This window comes from Rhinopithecus roxellana, chromosome 2, assembly GCF_007565055.1.
Source record: "Rhinopithecus roxellana isolate Shanxi Qingling chromosome 2, ASM756505v1, whole genome shotgun sequence".
NCBI classification, from domain to species: Eukaryota; Metazoa; Chordata; class Mammalia; order Primates; family Cercopithecidae; genus Rhinopithecus; species Rhinopithecus roxellana.
The window spans coordinates 49,147,849-49,169,364 of NC_044550.1; the positions used below are offsets into that span (position 1 = coordinate 49,147,849).

Here is a 21,516-nt window from a genome sequence, read left to right on the forward strand (position 1 = left end):
AATATAAATTCATATAAAATTAACCATCAATAGAAATATGTCTAATCCATTTTAAGTTATTGTTTATGCAATCCATATAAATTTGTGTTTCAATTTCTGCAGTAATTTCAACCAAGGAAATAAAGTTCAAATCTCCCAAAATATTAAGAAAGATGTTCCCAGTCTTTTGAAAAAATATTCAAAGGTTGAAAGTCACAGGCCCTGATAACTCTCCATATACTATCCTTAACTTCCTCTTATCCTTCATTTCTCACATCTCAAATTGTTCTTATCTGCTAAACTCTCCTAAAATACTCTCTCAACAGACATCTCCGGGGCATTTTTCTTTATCCCCACTCCTCATTTATTTTTTATTTAGACTGTCACTTAGCAAGAGAATAATTCCTATTAAATAAGGTAGGAAAGAGCATAAGCGAGTGCTCAAATACCAACTTCTCTTTAGCAGAAGGAGGCAGGGAATGTTTCTGACTGTCTCATCCTGATGATTGCTGCCAAGCACTTACGTGTGTGTGTGTTGTAACATTGCTCTCTTTGGATTATTGGTCAATTATTCTTTTATATTGTCACATGGAAGACACCTGTATGTGCATGTGCCCTTTCACTGGAGGTGACATTTGCATTTCCTCTTTAAAAAACAAACAAACAAACAAAAATCTGAATATGTAGTAAATTTGCAGAGGCCGTCGAACAAATACTATAAATTCAAGTGTGTTTAAAGCAGCCCTCTTGGTTTGTTGAAAGGAAAAATCTTGAACTCAGCACTTTGCTTTCTCTCTTGCAGTTGGTTTGTGATTAGCGTCTGTGTACTTTGTGCTTTTTATATCAGCAACAGCTGTACACTGAGGCTCCTAGGGAAACCTCCTCAAAATAGCTTTGTTGCAAAAAGAAAATGGCATTTATGAACTTTGGCAGGAACTGTACTCTTGAGCCATGTTCAATTTTAAAACTTGAATGGAAAAATCCACTGCATGGAGAAGCCAGCCAGGCAGGATCATGAGCTGGATCTATTGTTAGAAGAAGAAGGAGGTGCCAACAGCTCAGAGGGCTCTGGGGGCTCTGAGAGCTTATGTACACTGAGTCCTGCAGGGGTCCTGGACAAGGCCACTTGGATGGGGGCCTAACCACAGCATTACACACCCTCAGGAAGAGGCAAAGGCGGAAATTTACCACTTGGCAAAGCGTCTTCACAAAACCAGACTTGGCTTTGTGGTAGTTTCCTTAGGTAATGGTTTCACAATTTTTCAAAAATAACTTCATTTTACTCATTCACTCACTAAGTCAGAATGTTTCTATTATTTGAGAGTTCTTGATAGAGGTGGAAGGTTCTACCTCAGTCAGGTCCTGAGAGCAGTACCTAACTATCCCAGTCCTGTCACCTATATACGGTCAGTGTGTTGTGTTCTTACTATTGTCTGGGGTGGTGTGAGAGTCTCATTTTGCTTAGTTGTCAGTGCTGACAGCTGCTGAGAGCTGCTCAGCCAGCCACTTCTGAATTGCAGTAGGTGAGGTTTACAGCCTTCTGCCCCAGTAACAGTCAAAGGTGCTAAAACAATGTCTGGCTCTGTGAGTAGTTATTTCTCAATACCTCAGTATTATGCTAAGTTACTTCACCACAGTTGCACCAAGTCTTCCATTTTCATAGCCAGATACTTTGCAGGATTTGAGGCCCCAGCATGCCAGGGCTAGAGTGAATATTTGTGTCTGTCGTGATTCAAGCTACCAGAGATTTTGCATGAATTAGGGAAGGGTCACTTTAGCCAGAGGGTGCTGCTCATGAGCCAAAAAGCTCTCACAGAAGCCAGAAACTGTCTCTGAAAATCTTGTCCAGCGCTTTCCTTACTATAATAGCCATTTTCGAAAGGTCTGTGTCCTAAAGGGCTTGCATCACTCTTATTGAGTGATTCTTTTAGTTTTTCACAAAAACTATTGCTTTTGGAGTATTGGACGGGGCAGCAAAATCTTGATAGCTCTTCTTTGCGCTCAGTCCGGGGCCAACTAGTGTAGCCCCTCAGCCTCGTCTTTCTCTACCCCATGGTGATTTAGTTTTCCAAGGCCTTTTTATTTGTTTTCTTTCCATGTCGCTTGGCCTGAATTGGAGCTACCCTAGCCACCATGATAGATCTCCTAAAGTCTATCTCCTAAAGTCTATCAAGGAAGAAGAGGTCAGAGAATTTATTTGAGATTCTACTTCCTGGTAGGCACATAGGTTTGTGAAAATCCCTCCTTTTCCACATTGAACTCCACGTGGGAAGAGAAATGCTGGCTCTGTAAGTCAGACCGAAGGCCCTATCGCATCATTTCTACTAGAGAGGACTAACCAAGGGCCATTCAGGGATTCAAGGTGACCCACCTCTACAGTCAACTGGCAGTTTCTTCAGGTTAAAATAAACAAAAAGCTTAAAATCGTTTAAGTATAGGGCACATAGCAATATATACAGGTATTCTATGATATTTCATGAAAAATAAAAAGGTTGATTTGGTCTCAATTTTTTTTGTATTGAGGACTAGTACTATGGTCTGTTGAGAAATATTATAGTTTTCTTCAGGGAGGGTCTAAAAATAGAACACAATCTTACTAGCCTTCTTACTAGCCTAGAAGGATTTTAGCTTGGTTCTCTTCTAAGGCAAGTGAATGAAGGAGAATGAAGCTTCTGGGCCATTGTAATCAAGTGTTTTGTCTGCTTTGTAAAAGACCAGTCTTTAATTGCTTAGGCGTGGGTTCTAAATCAGAAGATGTCAGAAAGTGAGCTCTCAGGATTTGGGTTCTGCTGCAAATATTGCAACAATCAGCAAATATTGCAATATGAATGAATCCCCCATAAGTCTACGGGAAAATTTTAACTTCTGAACTACTGTAATTACCTCGTAATTTATATACGGTTCCAATCACCAAAATAAATGAGTGCAAGGTATTCTCATGCATTGTAAGAGTTTAGTCGTGTTTACATTATTGCACAAAGATTATTATTTGTTTTTATTCGGCAGCCTCCACCTCAGATATATGACAAGCAGTTGGATGAAAGAGAACACACAATCGAAGAATGGAAAGGTAACTCTACTATTAAAAGATGTATACTTTTTATTTTATCGAACTCAGAAAGTATCACCAAGGCTTTGCTTGTAAAAACAATTTACTAAAAGGTGATTTGCTGATTGCTATTCTCTTAGACCATTTTTAAAGCTCCTAAAACTTCATCTGTCTTTTCATGACAAAAGCAATGTTGTGTTTGCTCAAGAATGAAAGGCGTTTACCATTGATACCTTTTAAAATGGTACTGATTGTCAGTGTTTGTCATGGTGGGGGGCAAGCTTTAGTTCAGAATTCCAGAATAAAACTTTCTATGTTTGTACATAAAATCATCATATGAAACATGAAATTAAAATTAATTCTGAGATGGTATTAGACTTTAGATAATGAAAGATAGTTAATATACGAGTTTACTCATTGGACTGATAAGACTTGAGAATTTAAATAGAAAATATGTGTAGCCTATTTTTTTCCTTAACATAAAAATTAGAATGAATGAATGCACTAATTCATTTTTCAGCAAAACTTTTCCAAACACATACTGCCTTTTTAAGATTATACTCAGAGTAAAACAAAGCAGAAAAACAATTGACTTAAAAAGAATTGTTAAACTAATCTAAATCACTACAGAATAGAAAAATATGGGAAAGTCAAATGCAGATTGTAACAAATGATAAGATCAAAATGGGAAGAGCTGAAGGGAAGGAACATTTGAGTTACCTTGCAGGAATTAATAAGTGTAAATTAGGAAAAGAAAAAATATTTGGAAAAGATCAGATAAAGGACTAAGAGGAAAACAAAGGATAGGAATAAGCAGAAAACGTTACAAAGATACTAAACAGGGCCAGGAGTGATGACTCACACCTGTAATCCCAGCAGTTTGGGAGGCTGAGGCTGGGGGACCACTTGAGCCCGGGAGTTCAGAACCAACCTGGACAACATAGGGAGAACCTGATTCTACCAGAAACATACAAAAATTAGCCAGGCATAGTGGTACACAGCTGTAGTCCCACCTACTCGGGAGACTGAGGTGGGAGGATCACTTGAATCCAGGAAGTTGAGGCTGTGGTGAGCCATGATTGTGCCATTGTAATCAAGCCTGAGTGACAGAGAAAGTCTCTGTCTCTCTCTATATATATGTAAAATAAAAAAGAAAATAAAAAAATTTTAAAAGATACTAAAGAGATTCCACTGGTCAAGAGATTCCAGGGTCTTGTTGGTGAATATGGAAAAATGAACATATACATAAAGCAGATCAAGTGAAAAAAGATGCTGGATGTAGGTGAAAAAGGCTTGCTTTCATCCAAGTAAGGACAGGAAGACACTCCTTAGGAGCTCATGAATAGGTGGGTGATAGGATATAACCATCATTTGAGGAGGACATGGACTAAATTGTGAGAAATTGGGAGAAAGAAGTACCTGTAAAGAGTGATGATTATACAGATTATAAGCCATTGCAAAGCAAGAATGAGTAGGGCTGAATTATTTTTAGCTAAAATGGACAAAGTAAACAGAACTGCAACTCTCCAATTTAACTCTAGCATTCAGAAAGCCAAAAATGGATGCCAGTCTGAGAGTAAATGAACTAAATTTTTTAATGTGTTTGGTTTTTGGCAAGTTTAGATTTACAAGTCCAAGATATGAGTGTGGAAAAAAAAAAAAAAAAAAAAAAAACAGATGCAGTAAGAGATGGAAGTTGTAAGGATTGGTAAAAATTTAAAGTCATGAGAATATGTACATTTCATAGGAAGTGAGTATAAAAGAAAAATGGATGTTCAAAGCCATAAAAATTGTTGCTAGATGAAGCTTGAATGTATTAGTAGTTCCCCCAAAGACTTCAGAAAACAAGTAAAACATGTGTTTCTTGTTTCATGTATGTAGTAATGTTTCATGTATATAGAAATAAATGTTATTTATGTAGAAATGTATGTAGAAATAGTGTATATATATAGAGAGAGAAATAAATAGTATGTTTCATGTACGTAGAAATAAATTTTCATGCATTGATTTCTTCAACTGCTTTATTGGATACCTATTTGTGCCAAGCTCTCTGCTAATTACAAGGCAATATAGAAATAGAAATAGAGCAGTAAAGGAATCTCAATTGATTTTTAATTTACTCAACCCTATCAAAACAGTATTATTTGCCATTAAGTAATGAATTTCCCTGTGGATGAAGGAGAAATTTGTTTTCTATAATAACACAGCTAACTGTTTCTTACAGAACTTATCTACAAGGAAGTAATGAACTCAGAAGAGAAGACTAAAAATGGCGTAGTAAAAGGACAGCCTTCTCCTTCAGGTACTCACTCTCCGTGAATAACCAATAAACTAGTACTTGTGTAATTTCTTGACCTTTTTGTAGGGGTTGCAACACATAACATTGCTTGAAGAGCAGATGGAAAAATATCACATGGTTGTTTCCTTATAATGATTTTAGTTTTATTTCTTTTGATATTCAGTGTGGCATTCATTCTGATTATTCTGATTGTAATGATCCAGCGCAAAAACTTTTTCATAAATCATTTTAAGATAGTAATGAATCCTGAAGAAAATGTTAACATGGGCTAAAGGGTAAATGCACCTCATCAAAATTCAGAGCCATAATGCCCTTTTGACCATCAAGTCAATGTGGATGACTTGAGACAATTTACTTATTAATGCTAATATGTTTTTTCCTAAGACCTATGCTCTCAATATAAAGAGTTTTAGAAAATGTGATGGTTTATTTTCAGCTTTAAAAAACTACATTCAACTCCTGCTAGCAAAAATATGGGCTACAAATGCCTAGTTTTGAGAAAAACTGATTAGGGTGTTGTTTTCCTAGATTATTTTAGGAAAAAAGATGTAGGATGAAATAATTAATCAATTATTCATACAGATACTACTCTTTGAATAACTAATTTACACCCCAAACCAATATGATACCCAAACAGATGCAATTCGGTTATGACATGCTTTTCTCACCAGTGGGACTTGAAAAAATACTGTTTTATCCCAAGTTTTTCCTTTCCTCAGAGAAGGTTAAGGGAAGTCACTAGAGTTGTTTTCCATACTGCCCTCTCTACTCATTCACCCTAGCGTACAGATTGACACAGTCCGCAGAAGCTGCTTCACACTCATCTGCATGTTCGGCCTGTTGCTCATTAAAAAACTGGAAGACGGAATCCAAAAGCCTCAAGATGCCACCTGCTGAGGCAGAACAACTCCTTGTTTAAAGAATTCCTATGATGACCAGAACATATTGTCATGTACTCATTAAGCAGCAGAAATGACAGAATTTAGCCACGGGTGACCTAGCACGTTAGGCTGGGCTGGGACAAATTTTAGTAGAACCTATTCTATTCATGTTCAGTTCAAGTTATCATTACTTCATTTCCTTTTCATACCACCGTACCCCAAAAGACCTTTTATATCTTCCCAAAGAATAGGATCTTTCATTTCTATAGATCCTACTAGTTCCTGTATGTTAAATATTTGACCTCTTGTCTTATATCCCTTATTGATTGTAATTTCATTGAGAAGACTGTATGCATTTATCTTTGTGTCCCATGTAGTGCCTGGGTGCTGTGCCTTGCACACGGTAGTAGCTCAATAAATATTTATTAATTTGAAAATTGCCACTCAATTTCTCCCTCAGAATATTTCTTGGTACTATTCCAAACACAAAATTCAAGACAAGATCATGTAACTTTAATACAGTACACTATTCAGCATGTTCTAACACCATTATTATAAATATTTATTTGCTCTATTAATCTCCATGAAGATAAACAGGCCAAGCATCAAGTATATAAATTCTTGCTATTGGCATTTTTTCATGCTTCACATGAAGGTTTGCAGTTTTCAGGTGTTTGATTTATTCATTTTGGGAAATACATATTCATGAATTTTTTGCAGGCCTGCTTAGTGTGTTAATGATTAATTCTAAAATATGCAACTTAGACTCTACTTGAATGAGAAGGCTAAGCCACTTTTTAACCATTCCAACTGCCTTAACAATGAAAAATTATTGCCCTAAACTATAGTTGACTGGCTTAACGAATTTGTAGTTAAAATGATTGTGGATTCAATCTAGGAACAATATTCATGACTTCGTTATAAGTCACGTAGTATGACTTTCTCTTTTGTGAGAAATCATATATATACTGCACATTATACGATGCATTTCTGTATGACATATTTATGTGCATGATGGAGAGGCTCTGGGGCAGCCATGTGCTGGCGCTGACTCTACCAACTCATGACGGCCAATTCTGTACCTCTCTTCCCAACTATGCATTTATTGTTGGTGTGTTGGCAGCATGAAATCAGCCACGGAGGATTTGCAACATGAAAATTGGCAGACCCTACAAATCAGGGTGTTTTTGTTGCCCCCTGCAGAGCCAATTGTTAAATTTTTATTGGCGCACCACTGTGTGTCTGCGTTTGTGTGTGTGTAATAAACCACGCTGGAAAGAAAAAGCAATTACTAAAAAAAGTTTGAAAAGTCAGCTTTTTTGCATTGTTCATTATATTCAGCTTTTTTTCATTAATGTTCATGTAGCATATTTTATTTTGAAAATAGCTAGGGTAAAGTATTTTTATAACATAGACTCTGTTAGTATTCAGTCATGGCAATACTGGGAATTCTGCAGCAAGGGAATAAGTTAAAACAGTATCTCAGGGGCCAAATGCTTCTAATAGGGACACTCGTGTTAGGTGATGCTTTTAAAATGTAAATAGGAAGTTAAATGTGCATTTGCAGAATAATTTATAGGTTTTAAATATATTGATGGAATTGTTGTATGTCAATAAGAGATATATTTAAACTTCAGATACATTTCTAAATAAATAATTGTACTCTCTTCTGTTATCTGATTTCACTTGCATAGTAATTTATTTTCAAGGATGGCATAGCTACTTGCTTCCTGAATTGATCTGTAACAATTGTTGAGGGACTAGCAGTCCATGAATAGAATTAATTTTCTTCTAAAAGCATTTGTTATAGGATGTTAGAGCTAGAACAATAGGAGAGCATCTGATTCACCAATGCTCAGTTTGTTCACCAGCCCTCTTCCCCCGGAGAAGTAAAGCTCCCAAAACTAACAATGACTCACTAAGATGAGGATGCTGAACATCAGGATGGGCAGAGATTTTCCAAAATCTCTAAGTCAAAGATAAAGCTTCCGGGTGATTTTAATATGCAACCGTTCCCTCCCCAATGTGGACCACATTCCCCACCATGGGAATATGTCTTAGGGTCACTAATCTAGTCCATTAATTTTATTTACTTTTTATTTAAAAATCTCAGGCCCAGACAAATTGTGGCTCAAGATCATGTAGATAAAAAAGGCACTATTTTTTTCATTCTTGTGCTTTTTCTCATTCTGTGTCTACCATATATTTTTTTCTGTTGTTGGCAGTGGGGGGTATCAGGAAAATCATTTCCTTTAAAAAAAAAGTGGAACAACATTTTCCCCCCAACAATGTTTTTTTGGTTAAATAACTCCTAGCTGAGAAATTTTCTTTAGCACATGTTACTTCTTTCTATGAAATTTGATTTTTTAGGTAAAGTTGAAGGTAGCTAATATTCCTCATTTGCAACCCTATTGGCATTTTTGGTTCCTTTTAATGCCATTTTTATTGACAAAATTTGTAATGCTTTATTGATGGCAAAACATTTTTGAAAATGTATATCTCTACTGTTTTCTCTTAAGTAATACAGAAAGAAGAGATATTTATCACATTGGACAACTGAACACTATGATCAGATTCAATTCAGTTCAATTCTGTTTAAGATATTTTCGCAAACTGCTTGGCAGTAATTTAACAACTTAAAGCCAAGGCCCATGTCTTGTCCCTTATATTTGTTTTGGGTTTATGGTTTACAAGTCCTGTTTATTGCCTACATGAAAATAGACTTGAATGGATCATCCAGTAAAGCCAGAAGTGGCTGCAGGCAAGGAGGCATTTATTACAGCGTAATAGAGGGAGGCATACAGAAGCAAATAGTTTTCATCTAATAGTGGTGGACTGGTTAACATTTAACAACTCTATTTAAAAAAAGAATCGAGGAGTAGCACTTAAGATTAACATTTAACAACTATATTTAAAAAAAAGAATCAACGAGTAGCACTTAACAATTTCTGTGGTATAAATATTCTCACTGTGACCAATTTTAAGCAACAATGTAACATCAATGGGTGCAGAGTTGGAAAGACATGTTAATAATTGGTTCTAAGAAGCCACTGAAAGCCAGCTCCAGCACACCATAGACAGTGAGCATTTTTCTCCCACCATCACACTGTATAGCAAGGAACCATTCCCATGAAACAAGCAGATGTCACGGGAATTTTCACAAAGGAAGTACTGATGACCTGTCTTAATGAATTTGTGCCATATAAAATCAGAAGCAATAGTCTATGGAACCCTAGAAATACAGCTGATAAAGACTTTGATAGATTCTGAACTTTGAGTAGTTGAACACTAATTATAATTTCCATTCAACATTGATAAACTAGAGGGCAGGACCATTCCAACACGGAAGATAGGAATTAGAGAGAACCAGCTGATGAACAAAAGGAGAAGAAAGACAATGGCAACAAAATGATTTCCTTTGGCCAAAAATAGCTTAACAGTTTCACTAGTTCGAAAGCAAGAAGGAACTTGCTTTTCCTCACAGAACCTGTCTAGAAGAGTACACGTAAAAGATACTCAACACTGTTTTGTTAACTCGAGTACTTACTCTGTGCTACTACTCAGCAGTAGACACTGTGGAAGACAGGAGAAACAAAGAAGTATAATGAAAAAAGTAAAAAGAAGCAGGGGAAATATATACTTGAGGTAATCTATAACAAAACTACACATAATAAAGGACTGACTGGTATGGCATAACATTCAGAATATTCCAGAAGTGTGCTGAAAATATGCTGATTTTGAAAATAAGTGCAGTAGGAGTGCTGTGTGTTTTATAAGCATAGCCTGCAGTATGATCCCCTGTTTATAAAGAGCTTATTAAAAGCTACTCTGACTTTTGCTACATTCATTCAATATTATTCATAGATATGAATTTGTGTTTTGCTGCTGGGGAAATTTCCTTAGTGCTCTTTGTTTAATTTCTCTAGCTGCCATTGTTGTGGGTTTGTGTGGTTTTTTTTTTGTTTTGTTTTTTTGTTTTTGAGACGGAGTCTGACTCTGCCACCCAGGCTGGAGTGCAGTTGCCGGATCTCAGCTCACTGCAAGCTCCGCCTCCCGGGTTCATGCCATTCTCCTGCCTCAGCCTCCCGAGTGGCTGGGACTACAGGCGCCTGCCACCTCGCCCGGCTAGTTTTTTTTTTTTTTTGTATTTTTTAGTAGAGACGGGGTTTCACCATGTTAGCCAGGATGGTCTCGATCTCCTGACCTCGTGATCCACCCGTCTCGGCCTCCCAAAGTGCTGGGATTACAGGCTTGAGCCACCGCGCCCGGCCATGGTTTGTGTTTATTTGTAAACATCAAATTGTTTTCCTATAAGGGAGCCTTATTTCAGCTAAGCCTTATCTCACCCTTATTTGAATCATTACTGAACTTTCATTGTGACAATAAGAACGTGTCTACATAATCAACTCCAGCCAGGATAGGGGAAAAAACCTATCTCAAGAGAAGACCAAGATTATTATTAAAGATACTTAAAAACACTTTTTGGTCTGTATTATGCCACAATTTTATTTTAAAACTTTCAAGCTGGTTATTTTCTCATAATAAAGCATGCTATCAAAAATCCTCCTGGTTCTACTGGCATTCTGGTTAATTACAACATTCATTATATATATATATTCATTTGATCTGTTTTTAACATCCAATCCCCTGACACTGAAACTTCTTATTCAAATAAATCCTAAGTATAATTGTATTTCTACACATTAGCAATGAACATAAAACATTTCCATTTAGGATAGCATCAAGAAATATATATTTAGGAATAAATTTAGCAAAAGAAGTGCAAGCTTTGTACTCTGAAAACTACAAAACATTGTTGAAAGAAATTAAAGAGACCTAATAACTGGAAAGACATTTCATTGTTCGTGGATTAGAACATTTAATATTGTCAAGGTGATGACAGATACTCCCCAAATTGATGTACAGATTAAGCCAATACCTATCGAAATCATAGCTGTCTTTTTTGCAGAAATCGACAAGCCCATCTTAAAATTTGTGTGGAAATGCAAAGGATGCAGAATATCCAAAATAACCTTGAAAAACAACACAGCTGGGAGATTTACATGTTCTGATTTCAAAACTTACTACAAAGCAACAATATCCAAGACAGAGTGCTACTTGCATGAAGATACACAAATAGATCAAGGGAATCAAATTGAGAGTCCAGGAATAAATACCTACATTTATGACGAATTGATTTTTGAAAAGGATGGCAAGACATGGACAGAGGCTAGCCTTTTCAATAAATGGTGTTGGGATGATTGGATAAGAATGATTCATGCAAAATAATGAAGGTAGACCCCTGCCTCATATCATATACAAAAATGAGCTAAAAATGAATCATAGGCTTAAGTATAAGGTCTAAAATTATAAAAATCTTAGGCAAAAACACAGGAGTAAATTTTTATAATCTTGGGTTAGAAAATGGTTTTCTAGATATGACACGAAAACACAAGTGATAAAAGAAAAGATAGATAAATCCAATTTCATAAAAATTAAAAACATTAGTGCTTCAAAAGACACTTTCAAGAAAATGGAAAGACAAACCATAGCATAGAGGAAAAACATTTGAAAATATATATCTGATTAAGTAACTTGTACCCAGATTATATAAAGAGCTCTTACAGGCCTGTCACAGTGGCTCATGCCTGTAGACTCAGCATTTTGGGAGACAGAAATCAGAAGATCACGTGAGGCCAGGAGCTTGAGACCAGCCTGGGCAACATGGCAAACTCCTGTCTCTACAAAAAAACCCTTTTTTAAAAAATTATCCAGGTGTAGTGGTATGTGCCGGTAGTGCTAGCTACTTGGGAAACTGAGGCAGGAGAATTGCCTGAGCCCTGGAGTTAGAGGATACAGTGAACCATGACCATGCCACTGTGCTGAAGGCTGGGTGACTGAGTGAGACCCTGTCTTTAAAGAAATAATAATAATTTTTTAAAAAAGAAAGAAGGAAGGAAGGTAAAGAAGGAAGGAGCTTACAAGTCAATAATAAAAAGAAAATAAAGCAATTAAAAAATGGCCAAAGGAGCTGAGTAAACTTTCTCCAAAGAAGATATACTAATGGCTGACAAGCACATGAAAAATATATTCAACATCATTAGCCATCAGGCAAATGCAAATCAAACCACAATGATATACCATTTCATGCACACTAGGATGGCTAGATAGATAAAAAGACAGGTAATAAGTATTGGTGAGGATGTAGAGAAATTGGAATCCTCATACACCGCTGGTAGTAATGTAAATGGTGCACCCACTTTAGAAAACAGTTTCTCAGTTCCTCAAGTGTTAAACCTAGAATTACTCTATGCCCCAGCAATTCCGTTTATAGGTATACGCCCAAGAGAAATGAACACATGTCCATACAAAACTCGTGCATGAATGTTCATAACAGCATTATTCATAATAGCCAAAAGTTGAACCAACCTAAATATCCATCAAATGCCTATCAACTAATAAATAAACAAAATGTGATATATCCATACAATGGAATATTATGCAGCCATACAAAGATATGAAATACAGATACATGTCACAGCATGGATAAACCTTAAAACATTCTACTCTGTGAAAGTGGTCAGTCATAAATGATCACATATGGTATGTTTCCATTTACGTGAAATGTTCAGAACAGGCTATTTTATAGAGGCAAAAAGTGTATCAGTCATTGCCTAGAGCTAGAGGGTAGGTGAGGAATGGAGTGCAGGGTTTTCTTTAGGGATGATGAAATGCTGCAAAATGGATTGTGGTGATGGCTGCACAATGTCATGAATATACTAAACACTGAATCATAAAAATTAAATTTATTAATTATATATGTGGATTATATATTAATAAGACTGTTACAAAAAATATATGAACATCATTTTACACCTCAAGTCAAAACTAAATTAAGCTGTAGCACCGTGATTTGAAAGACATCCATGGTCTAGGGATATATCATCCAGGAGACAAATATTAAAAAAAAAAAAAAAAAAGCAATTTCCCTCTGCTGGGCTCACAATTGAACAGGCCTTTATAATAGAGGTCTGTGTCCAGTTTTAATTTCTACCTTTTAATAAGGATGTGGATAAATGGAGGAGAATTCTGAGGAGTCCATCATAGTGACACTAAATTATTAGCAACTTATGAAAGAATAGGAAGGCTGTTGGTATAATTTAATCCAGAATCAGGAGGGAAAAAACAGAGCACGGCATTTGGGCAATGTAAGGGAACCAAGGGCTGTCTGCTAGGAGATAAAATCTTATCATGAGGGGAAATGACCCAGCTCTGTATCATAGCTATAGGGGATATAATTAAGTAGAGTTGGAATAAATTGAAGCCATTCAAAGTTGGAATATTATGGAATATTTTAACTTTACATTATACGTTGTCCTGATAGTGAGAGTAATTATTTACAGAAAGACAATAACGAGAGGACTTTAAAAATCTTTTCTAGAGACATTTAAGATCAGAAAGGATGGGTATTTGTAGGAGTTTAAAGAACATGAAAAATTCATAAACTTTTCCATATATAAAAATATCAGGATCCCAAAAAAATACATATTAAAGGATCACGACCAGGGAAACTTCCAGGCAAAAAGAATGACCACGAAGAAATATATGAAAAGTTTAAGAGTTCTTACCATTTATTTGAAGATCGGTGCATATCATTATCTTTATTTCCTATATTTTTTTCACATTTCCCATAGAATACATCAATATATTTATAGTCAACAAATACAATGTAAAAATACATGGATGATGCAGGTGATCTGTCTTAGTTTAGGTGTTTGTGTCCTCTCTAGATAACTGATACATTTTCATCACACTTTTTTCACAGGCAAGAAATGTCTACTCCAGGAACAAAGAAGATTATGTTAACCCCTCCCCTACCTTAACTTAGTTTTATTTTGTCTTTCTGATTTATTAGGTCTATGTGATAACACTATTATAACTGACTTTGGATTTATTATTTTTCACCAGATAGATCTTGCACACTATATTTGCTCAAATCAGATGTAATTTTAGTGAGAATTCCTCATCTCTTATTTGATTAGGAGATTATACTACAGATTTTTAATAGCGAGCTATTTCACAAAACAAGTATGTTACCACTCACATTGCTTAGGTGCATAAAAAATATACAAGGAAAAAAAGGAAATGGATTGTTTCCAGGGCGCTGTGGTTTAATTATATTGCACAATGCCTTTGGTTCATCTTTCTTCTGTTGATCTCAAAGCTACTGGCAACTCAGCTCTCCTTTACTGAGTGATTACCATGGGCAAGTTTCTTCTCAGAGTTTCAACCTTATAGTCCCGCATAACACATAAATAATTTTTTTCAAGTTAATCTAAATTAGTAATTCAGAGTTCTTATAGGGAGATTCCAGGTAAGCACGGCTGCTGGAGAGTAAGCTCATAAGCAAAAGGTGTGCTAAGCCTTCTCCTATTTTTTTTTTTTTTTTGTAACTTTCATCAAGAGTCCTACTTATGTCCTACTGGCTTTTCTATATGCATTTTAAGTTTGATGTCATTAATGATGACATAATAGTATTTACTTCATATACCTTCCTTTCTCTAGAGATGTGGTCCCTAAGTAATTCAGATTTCTGAACTTCACTTCAGCTCCTATTTCTTGGATAGGACACTTGCATGCGTTTGTTTTAAAAGCTCCCTGCATTAAAAATAACCAGGCTTAGATGACTCCATTAAGGGGTTTTGTTTATTTGTTTCCTCCATAAGCCAGAGGTTTTCTTTTTTTTTTTTTTTTTTTTTGAGGCGGAGTCTCGCTCTGTCACCCGGACTGGAGTGCAGTGGCCGGATCTCAGCTCACTGCAAGCTCCGCCTCCCGGGTTTACGCCATTCTCCTGCCTCAGCCTCCCGAGTAGCTGAGACTACAGGCGCCCGCCATCTCGCCCGGCTAGTTTTTGTATTTTTAGTAGAGACGGGGTTTCACCATGTTAGCCAGGATGGTCTCGATCTCCTGACCTCGTGATCCGCCCGTCTCAAGCCAGAGGTTTTCAATGCTTGACTGAATACAGTCTCTGAGGAGATTTTAAAAAATGCAAATGCCGGCCGGGTACAGTGGCTCACACCTGTAATCCCAGCGCTTTGGGAGGCCAAGGTGGGCGGATCACGAGGTCAAGAGATCGAGAGCATTCTGGCCAACGTGGTGAAACCTGGTGTCTACTAAAAGTACAAAAATTAGCTGGGCATGGTGGCGTGTGCCTGTAGTCCTAGCTACTCGGGAGGCTGAGGCAGGAGGATCGCTTGAACCCAGGAGGCGGAGGTTGCAGTGAGCCGAGATCGTGCCACTGCATTCCAGCCTGGGCAACAGAGCGAGATTCCGTCTCAAAATAAAAATAATAATAATTAAAAAAAAAAAGCAAATGCCTTGGCCTCACCCAAGGCCAATTATATTAAAATATATGCAGTGCAGTGGGAGCAGGGGAGGCAATGTGACCAGATATTAGTGTTTTTTTAATAGAAAGTGTTACAGGTGATTTCAAATATAGAGTGAGGTTTGATAACTACTGCACTAGCCTGTTAATAACTTGTGATGAGGGACTTTTTATTGCTATGTCTTGATTGTCACCATTTAATATGCTCCCCTGTGTCAGCTGCTCTATAAAGGCTTGCCAAGTGATTGATGGACTGGACATCCCCTATTGTATTTGCCCATCCCTGAATCCTGAATGGCATTGAGATGGGTCTGGTTCTAGATTGAGTCATGTTGGTCTTCATTTTCTTAGCACAGGTGCAGCAGTGAACAGCAGTGAGAGTCTCCCTCCATCCTCGTCTGTCAATGACATCTCCTCCATGTCCACCGACCAGACCCTGGCATCTGACACTGACAGCAGCCTGGAAGCTTCGGCAGGACCCCTGGGTTGTTGCAGGTGACTAGCCGCCTGCCTGCGAAACCCAGCGTTCTTCAGGAGATGATGTGATGGAACACACACACACACACAGACACTCATGCACACTCACAAATGCAGACACACAACATCAAGAAAGCAGCAAGGGAGGGAATCCAAGCCTAAAATTAAATCAATCTTTCAGCCTGCTTCTTCCCCAGAGTTCTGTATTGCAGCTGAGCTCAAATGTATATTTAACTTCTAGTTGCTCTTGCTTTGGTCTTCTTCCACTGATGCTTACTACAGAAAGCAAATCAGACACAATTAGAGAAGCCTTTTCCATAAAGTGTAATTTTAATGGCTGCAAAACCAGCAACCTGTAACTGCCCTTTTAAATGGCATGACAAGGTGTGCAGTGGCCCCATCCAGCATGTGTGTGTCTCTATCTTGCATCTACCTGCTCCTTGGCCTAGTCAGATGGATGTAGATACAGATCCGCATGTGTCTGTATTCATACAGCACTACTTACTTAGAGATGCTACTGTCAGTGTCCTCAGGGCTCTACCAAGACTTCATGCACTGGGGTACCACATGGTCCGTTTCATGTGATCTATTACTCTGACATAAACCCATCTGTAATATATTGCCAGTATATAAGCTGTTTAGTTTGTTAATTAATTAAACTGTATGTCTTATAAGAAAACATGTAAAGGGGGAATATATGGAGGGAGTGAGCTCTCTCAGACCCTTGAAGATGTAGCTTCCAAATTTGACTGGATTAAATGGCACCTGTACACCAATTTGTAGAAAGAACATATGTGATACTTATGTAAAGTGTGGGGGGAGTGGGTAGTAGTTTTCAGGCACAAAATGGTTTGGCCTTTAGGAGGCAGGTGTGAATAAAAGCTGAGACTTTTCTGTGACAGTGAAGAGTAGGAGAGACTGGAGAGTGCGTTGTGGACTAAGACTAAAAGGAGGTTATTACCCAGATACTAAGAGACACTGGTGTCCCTATTTTAGAGATTTGGCCCTATTCCCATTTGTCATTTCTCAATTACTGGTCACAACAAGAGGCCACTGGAGAAAGTGGCAGGTGGTGAAGCAAGGTTATTGCGTGCGCTTTTGATGATAAGAATCTCTCTCTGGAACTGAGCAGAATTGCCTCCGTGTGAATTCCTTCAACAAAAAAATGAGCCTGCCTACACTACTTTCAGGTTGTGGATTATGTTTTCCATGTGTGGGCTGCTTCCCTGGTTCATACTCTACCAAAGTTTTGTTTTGAGAAATAATATCACTTTCCTCTTCTGAAATTAAAAAAAAAAAAAAAAATCAATAAGAATAAAATCCCCAAAGCACAGTGTGAGTCTCAGGTTAGCATTTTAAAACATCTCCAGAGACATTGTTATTCCTCAGGAGTTTCCCCGACTCTTTAATGTGGCTAATGTTTCATGTTTATTTATTTATTTTCATAAGTATGAGCAATCGAAGAAGGGCTGATCATCTGAGTTTTGTACTGCAGTAGATGTAAGAGCAATAACTCTGCCCATAAATTTACTGCTGCCAAATAGTTCTAGCAATATGAGTTTGTCTTAAAAGCCATGAAGCATTAATGTCAATGTTTAGCAAAATCTCCTGAATTTAGCTTAAATTAAATGAAAGTGCTTTCCTGAGCACTTAAGGAGGCACTGTGAAACATCTTGGTGATATACAAGGCAATACCAAGGTGATCTCAGCAATAATCGGTTCAGGCTTCCCTTCTTATTCACTTCGAAGTATCCATCACAGTTATTTGCACTCTGACCATGTTGGTGCTCACCAAAGTGGTGATATTTCACCTGAAGAAGTGAAAGACAGGAAGTGGGTGGTTGATGAGTGTGAGCTGACTGGTAAATAGAATACCCCCAACACAGAGCAAACAAGAATGCCAGTGCTCTGAAAACTGCCTTAAATATCATGATAGGGAACTTTCCTTCTCTCTTCAAGCGATAGAGTCCACAGGGAGCTGCACCCACCCGCACCATTGCCATGCCAGTGGCGCCGCCACTCTGAGATTGTTTCACACAGTTGGATTCGGTACATGCGGCCATTTGCTCAAACTAAAGAGAAGAAAATTCCTTTGTGCAGCTTGTCCCCTGGAATAAAAATGGCCCATTTTCTCTATTTTGCTACCATTTTGGGTTAATATTGCAGACAACCTGATTGTTAAAAATGCCTCCTCAGTCACATGAGCTCCCTCTCTTTTCTTTCAGTCATATTCCTTTTTTTGCCCCCCCAAAACCCCCCCCCAAAAAAAACAAAAACAGAAACAAAAAACACTTCTCCTCTCTGTATCTCTAATTCTTTACTCATTTTCTTTCTCTGTACTTTTCTCTTGATATATCTGTGGCCTCCCCCCTCCTTTGCCTTATGCCACATGGGATTAAGTGCAGAGTGCAGGAAGCTGCTTTGAAGAGAGTCTCAAGGGGCATTTCATCAGCCCCAAGATGACATCACAACACAGAAGGAAGTCTCCAGCCAGCATCTTCAAAGTGCTTGACAGGCTATCTCTCGCATCTGCAGAAATGGTGAATTTCTCCCTTAGATTAAACCAGGCAAGAACTAGACAGGGCCCCTTCCCCGCTGTTAGAACCTTCCCAAAGGTCAATTAGTCTTACGTCTTCTGTGCATGGCTCTTGGGAGCTGATTAGCTTTAGCCAGATTTCCCTTATGGACAAGAGAAAAATGGAACAAATTCCTCGAATATAAGTATCATTTACAAATAGAGGTAAGGATTTGGCCCCCAGTATTTTTGCAGGATCAATTTTATTAGGTGGTTACATCAATGCAGATGATGGAACAACAAAGATAATCACCACTGTAAAAGCCCTCCAGTCCTTTTCCCACAAGGTCTGCTTTCCTATAATATCTCTAGGAGGTGATGATATTATCACATTCACAGAATATAGTATGTTCTGCATTCACTTATCTGTCTTGTTAACACACACACACACACACACACACACACACACACACACACACACATACCCCAAATATTTCTTAGTCACCTGTTATTTCCCAAGAACATCCCAACTTTTCAGGTAGGCAAGTGTCAAGTCACCTGGACAATATTCCTGAAAAAAGTGAAGGTCCTACCGGGGTTGGGCCTCATTTTGGAACATGAAGTTGGCACTCTGAGGAGCCTAACCTTCCATCACTTCTTTAGGGCAGTTGGCTGGCAGTGATTGTTAATAAAATCTTTTGCAGTGTTTTGTAGGAAGGATGGCTGTGTATTCATGCGCGGGGAGAATTAAGCTGCTGCAAGAGTTTGGCAAAACCACCACCACTTTACTATTAATATGTCTTTATTATTTTTATATGTGTTTTATGGGTCAGCGTGTTCAATTTTAAATAGGAATACTCTAGCCTTACACCGGAATTTCTTCTTGTGGAATAAAAACTGATAATAATCTTTCATCTTCAAGAATCTGATGACTGGGTTTTGTAGGAATGTACCCCACAGTTGGGCCAGAGCCTGGCCAATTCCCACCAATTGGAGTAGGCTATTTAATTCAGGGCCAAGAAGCTCGATAGCTTTTTCAATCTGTTATCAGAAAAATATTATGTAAAGACACTGATAGCAGCTGACTGGTAAAACCGGAAGTTGGCCTTAGCAAATGGAACCAGTGAAAAATAGATAAAAATACATAAAACCTTTTATGTCCTGTCAAGGAAAGAAAATAAGAAAACCTGATTTTAAAAAAAATTTCGATATTCATTGCAAAACCTAAATTATACAAAATCTATTTCGATTTGAATCTCTTAACATATGAACAGCCACATCTTAAGTGCATTACGCACTGTAAGGCGTGTTATTAGCCAGCTTTGCTGAAAAATATATCTTCTACAGCTCAGAAAGAGGAGTAAAACTGCTTTAGAAATGTTTGATCCCAGCCACTTTGCATCCAAACAAGAACCTGACTCCCCACTCACAATCCCCCACACACATTTTAATTATAAGAGTTCAACATTTTCCATATATATCATTAAACCAAGCAAGGAAACTCCTGTCTGTAAAAACAACAAAAAAGTTACAATGTAAATAGTTATTTTAGCTATTTTCTTTGTGATTAGAAGATAAGATTTTGTTATTTCTTTTGGCACTGAGTCCTTTAACTATCTGAAAATGGTTCACTTTGACCTGTTTCTTTGGTCAGCCAAACTGAAGTGAGGGGCCTCTGTTTATATATAGAATCTTGTATATGTAACTTTATTTATGTGGGACCAATGGCCAGTATATTCTAATGGACACAAATCTCCCAATCCTTATCTAGAATTATCTGTTCACCTTGCCATGTCCATCTTGCAATGAGACCTAACTTGCACCTGCCTGTTTTTCTGCATGATTGGACTCCAAAGACTATTACCAATGATGAGAATTGTCCTGTGTCAGTGTTTATAAAATGGACTTGAAGCACACACACGTGCATACCCACATTCACATGCACCATTACAACTCTAGATCAACCCTGGAAGGCAAAACCATGTACGTCCAGTTTCTTTGAAAGGTGTGAGTGGTGAGGACTAAATTCAGTCAGCCTAACGGGTAAAATGCAACCTCAGTGATGCTTAATAAGGATTTAAAATCATTCAAGTCATTTCTGTGTTCTTTCTCACATCCTTTCCTTTCTATTTTCTCTTCCTTTATTTTCAAAATGTCTGTGGAACAAGAGGATGAATTGGGGGAGAACTTTTTCTTCTTTTGGCTCTTTTTAGGTAATATGGAGTCTATCTATTGTGATTTCTGTTTCTTATGGATTATTAAAATCAGAGGAAATCTGCTTCTCTCAACATAAAACCAAATCCAAACCCCGACATTGTTGGAGTTTCCTGTTGACAATGGTTGTGATGCTGCTCGTCGTCTTGAATTGCATGTACCGACAGTAGCTCTGAAGGGTCTCATGTTTTCATTTTGGCAACTGGTAAAAGAAACTTGTAGTGTGGTCTGATTGTGCCAGGGAATAAATAAGAAATAAGGAATGACCTACTTACTCACCTTGGGTCAAGAGTGTGTGATATGAATGTGACCATGTAGAAATCTGCGTTTTCATTTGACACTGGTTTCTTCTAAAAATAACCTTCATTTCTGTCTGCAGATATTAGTTGGATATCCACAATTCAGTAATTTCTTTTTAAGGTATAAAATCAATGAAGAAAAAAAAGATCATCTTTTGGGGGGCATTAGGTAAGTAGAGCAGGGTTAAATTTCCTAGATTAATTATCAGATTCCTATTCATTTTAACTATTTTCCAAGAGAAAAGGCAAAAGCCTTTGTTTATCTACATGATATCCAACTTTACTATCTCAAACTCCCTGGAGAATTAAAAATATATATTATTTTGTGGTTGGATGAAGAGGTCACTGCACTTGCATTAGTTTGCTTTGCAGTGTCTGAACAATATTGAAGAGTGGCCCTTCTATTCTGTAAATAATA

General features: G+C 37.5%; 1 protein-coding gene across 7 annotated transcripts in view; it reads left to right on the forward strand.

The window, feature by feature from the left end:
- The window catches only part of MAPK10 (mitogen-activated protein kinase 10), a 358,682-nt gene extending 341,836 nt beyond the window's left edge, over window positions 1-16,846 (forward strand). For 4 of the 7 annotated variants that reach the window (XM_030921036.1, XM_010370610.2, XM_010370612.2 and 1 more), the window contains 3 exons: window positions 2,986-3,049; window positions 5,253-5,330; window positions 15,950-16,846. In XM_030921036.1, the coding sequence (XP_030776896.1) occupies window positions 2,986-3,049; window positions 5,253-5,330; window positions 15,950-16,092 (285 nt within the window). In that variant the 3' untranslated portion in view covers window positions 16,093-16,846. Of the gene's footprint in view, window positions 1-2,985; window positions 3,050-5,252; window positions 5,331-15,944 lie in introns of all 7 variants that reach the window. The other 3 variants (XM_010370613.1, XM_010370614.2, XM_030921026.1) reach the window with 3 other exon arrangements.
- The last annotated feature ends 4,670 nt before the right edge of the window (window positions 16,847-21,516 follow it).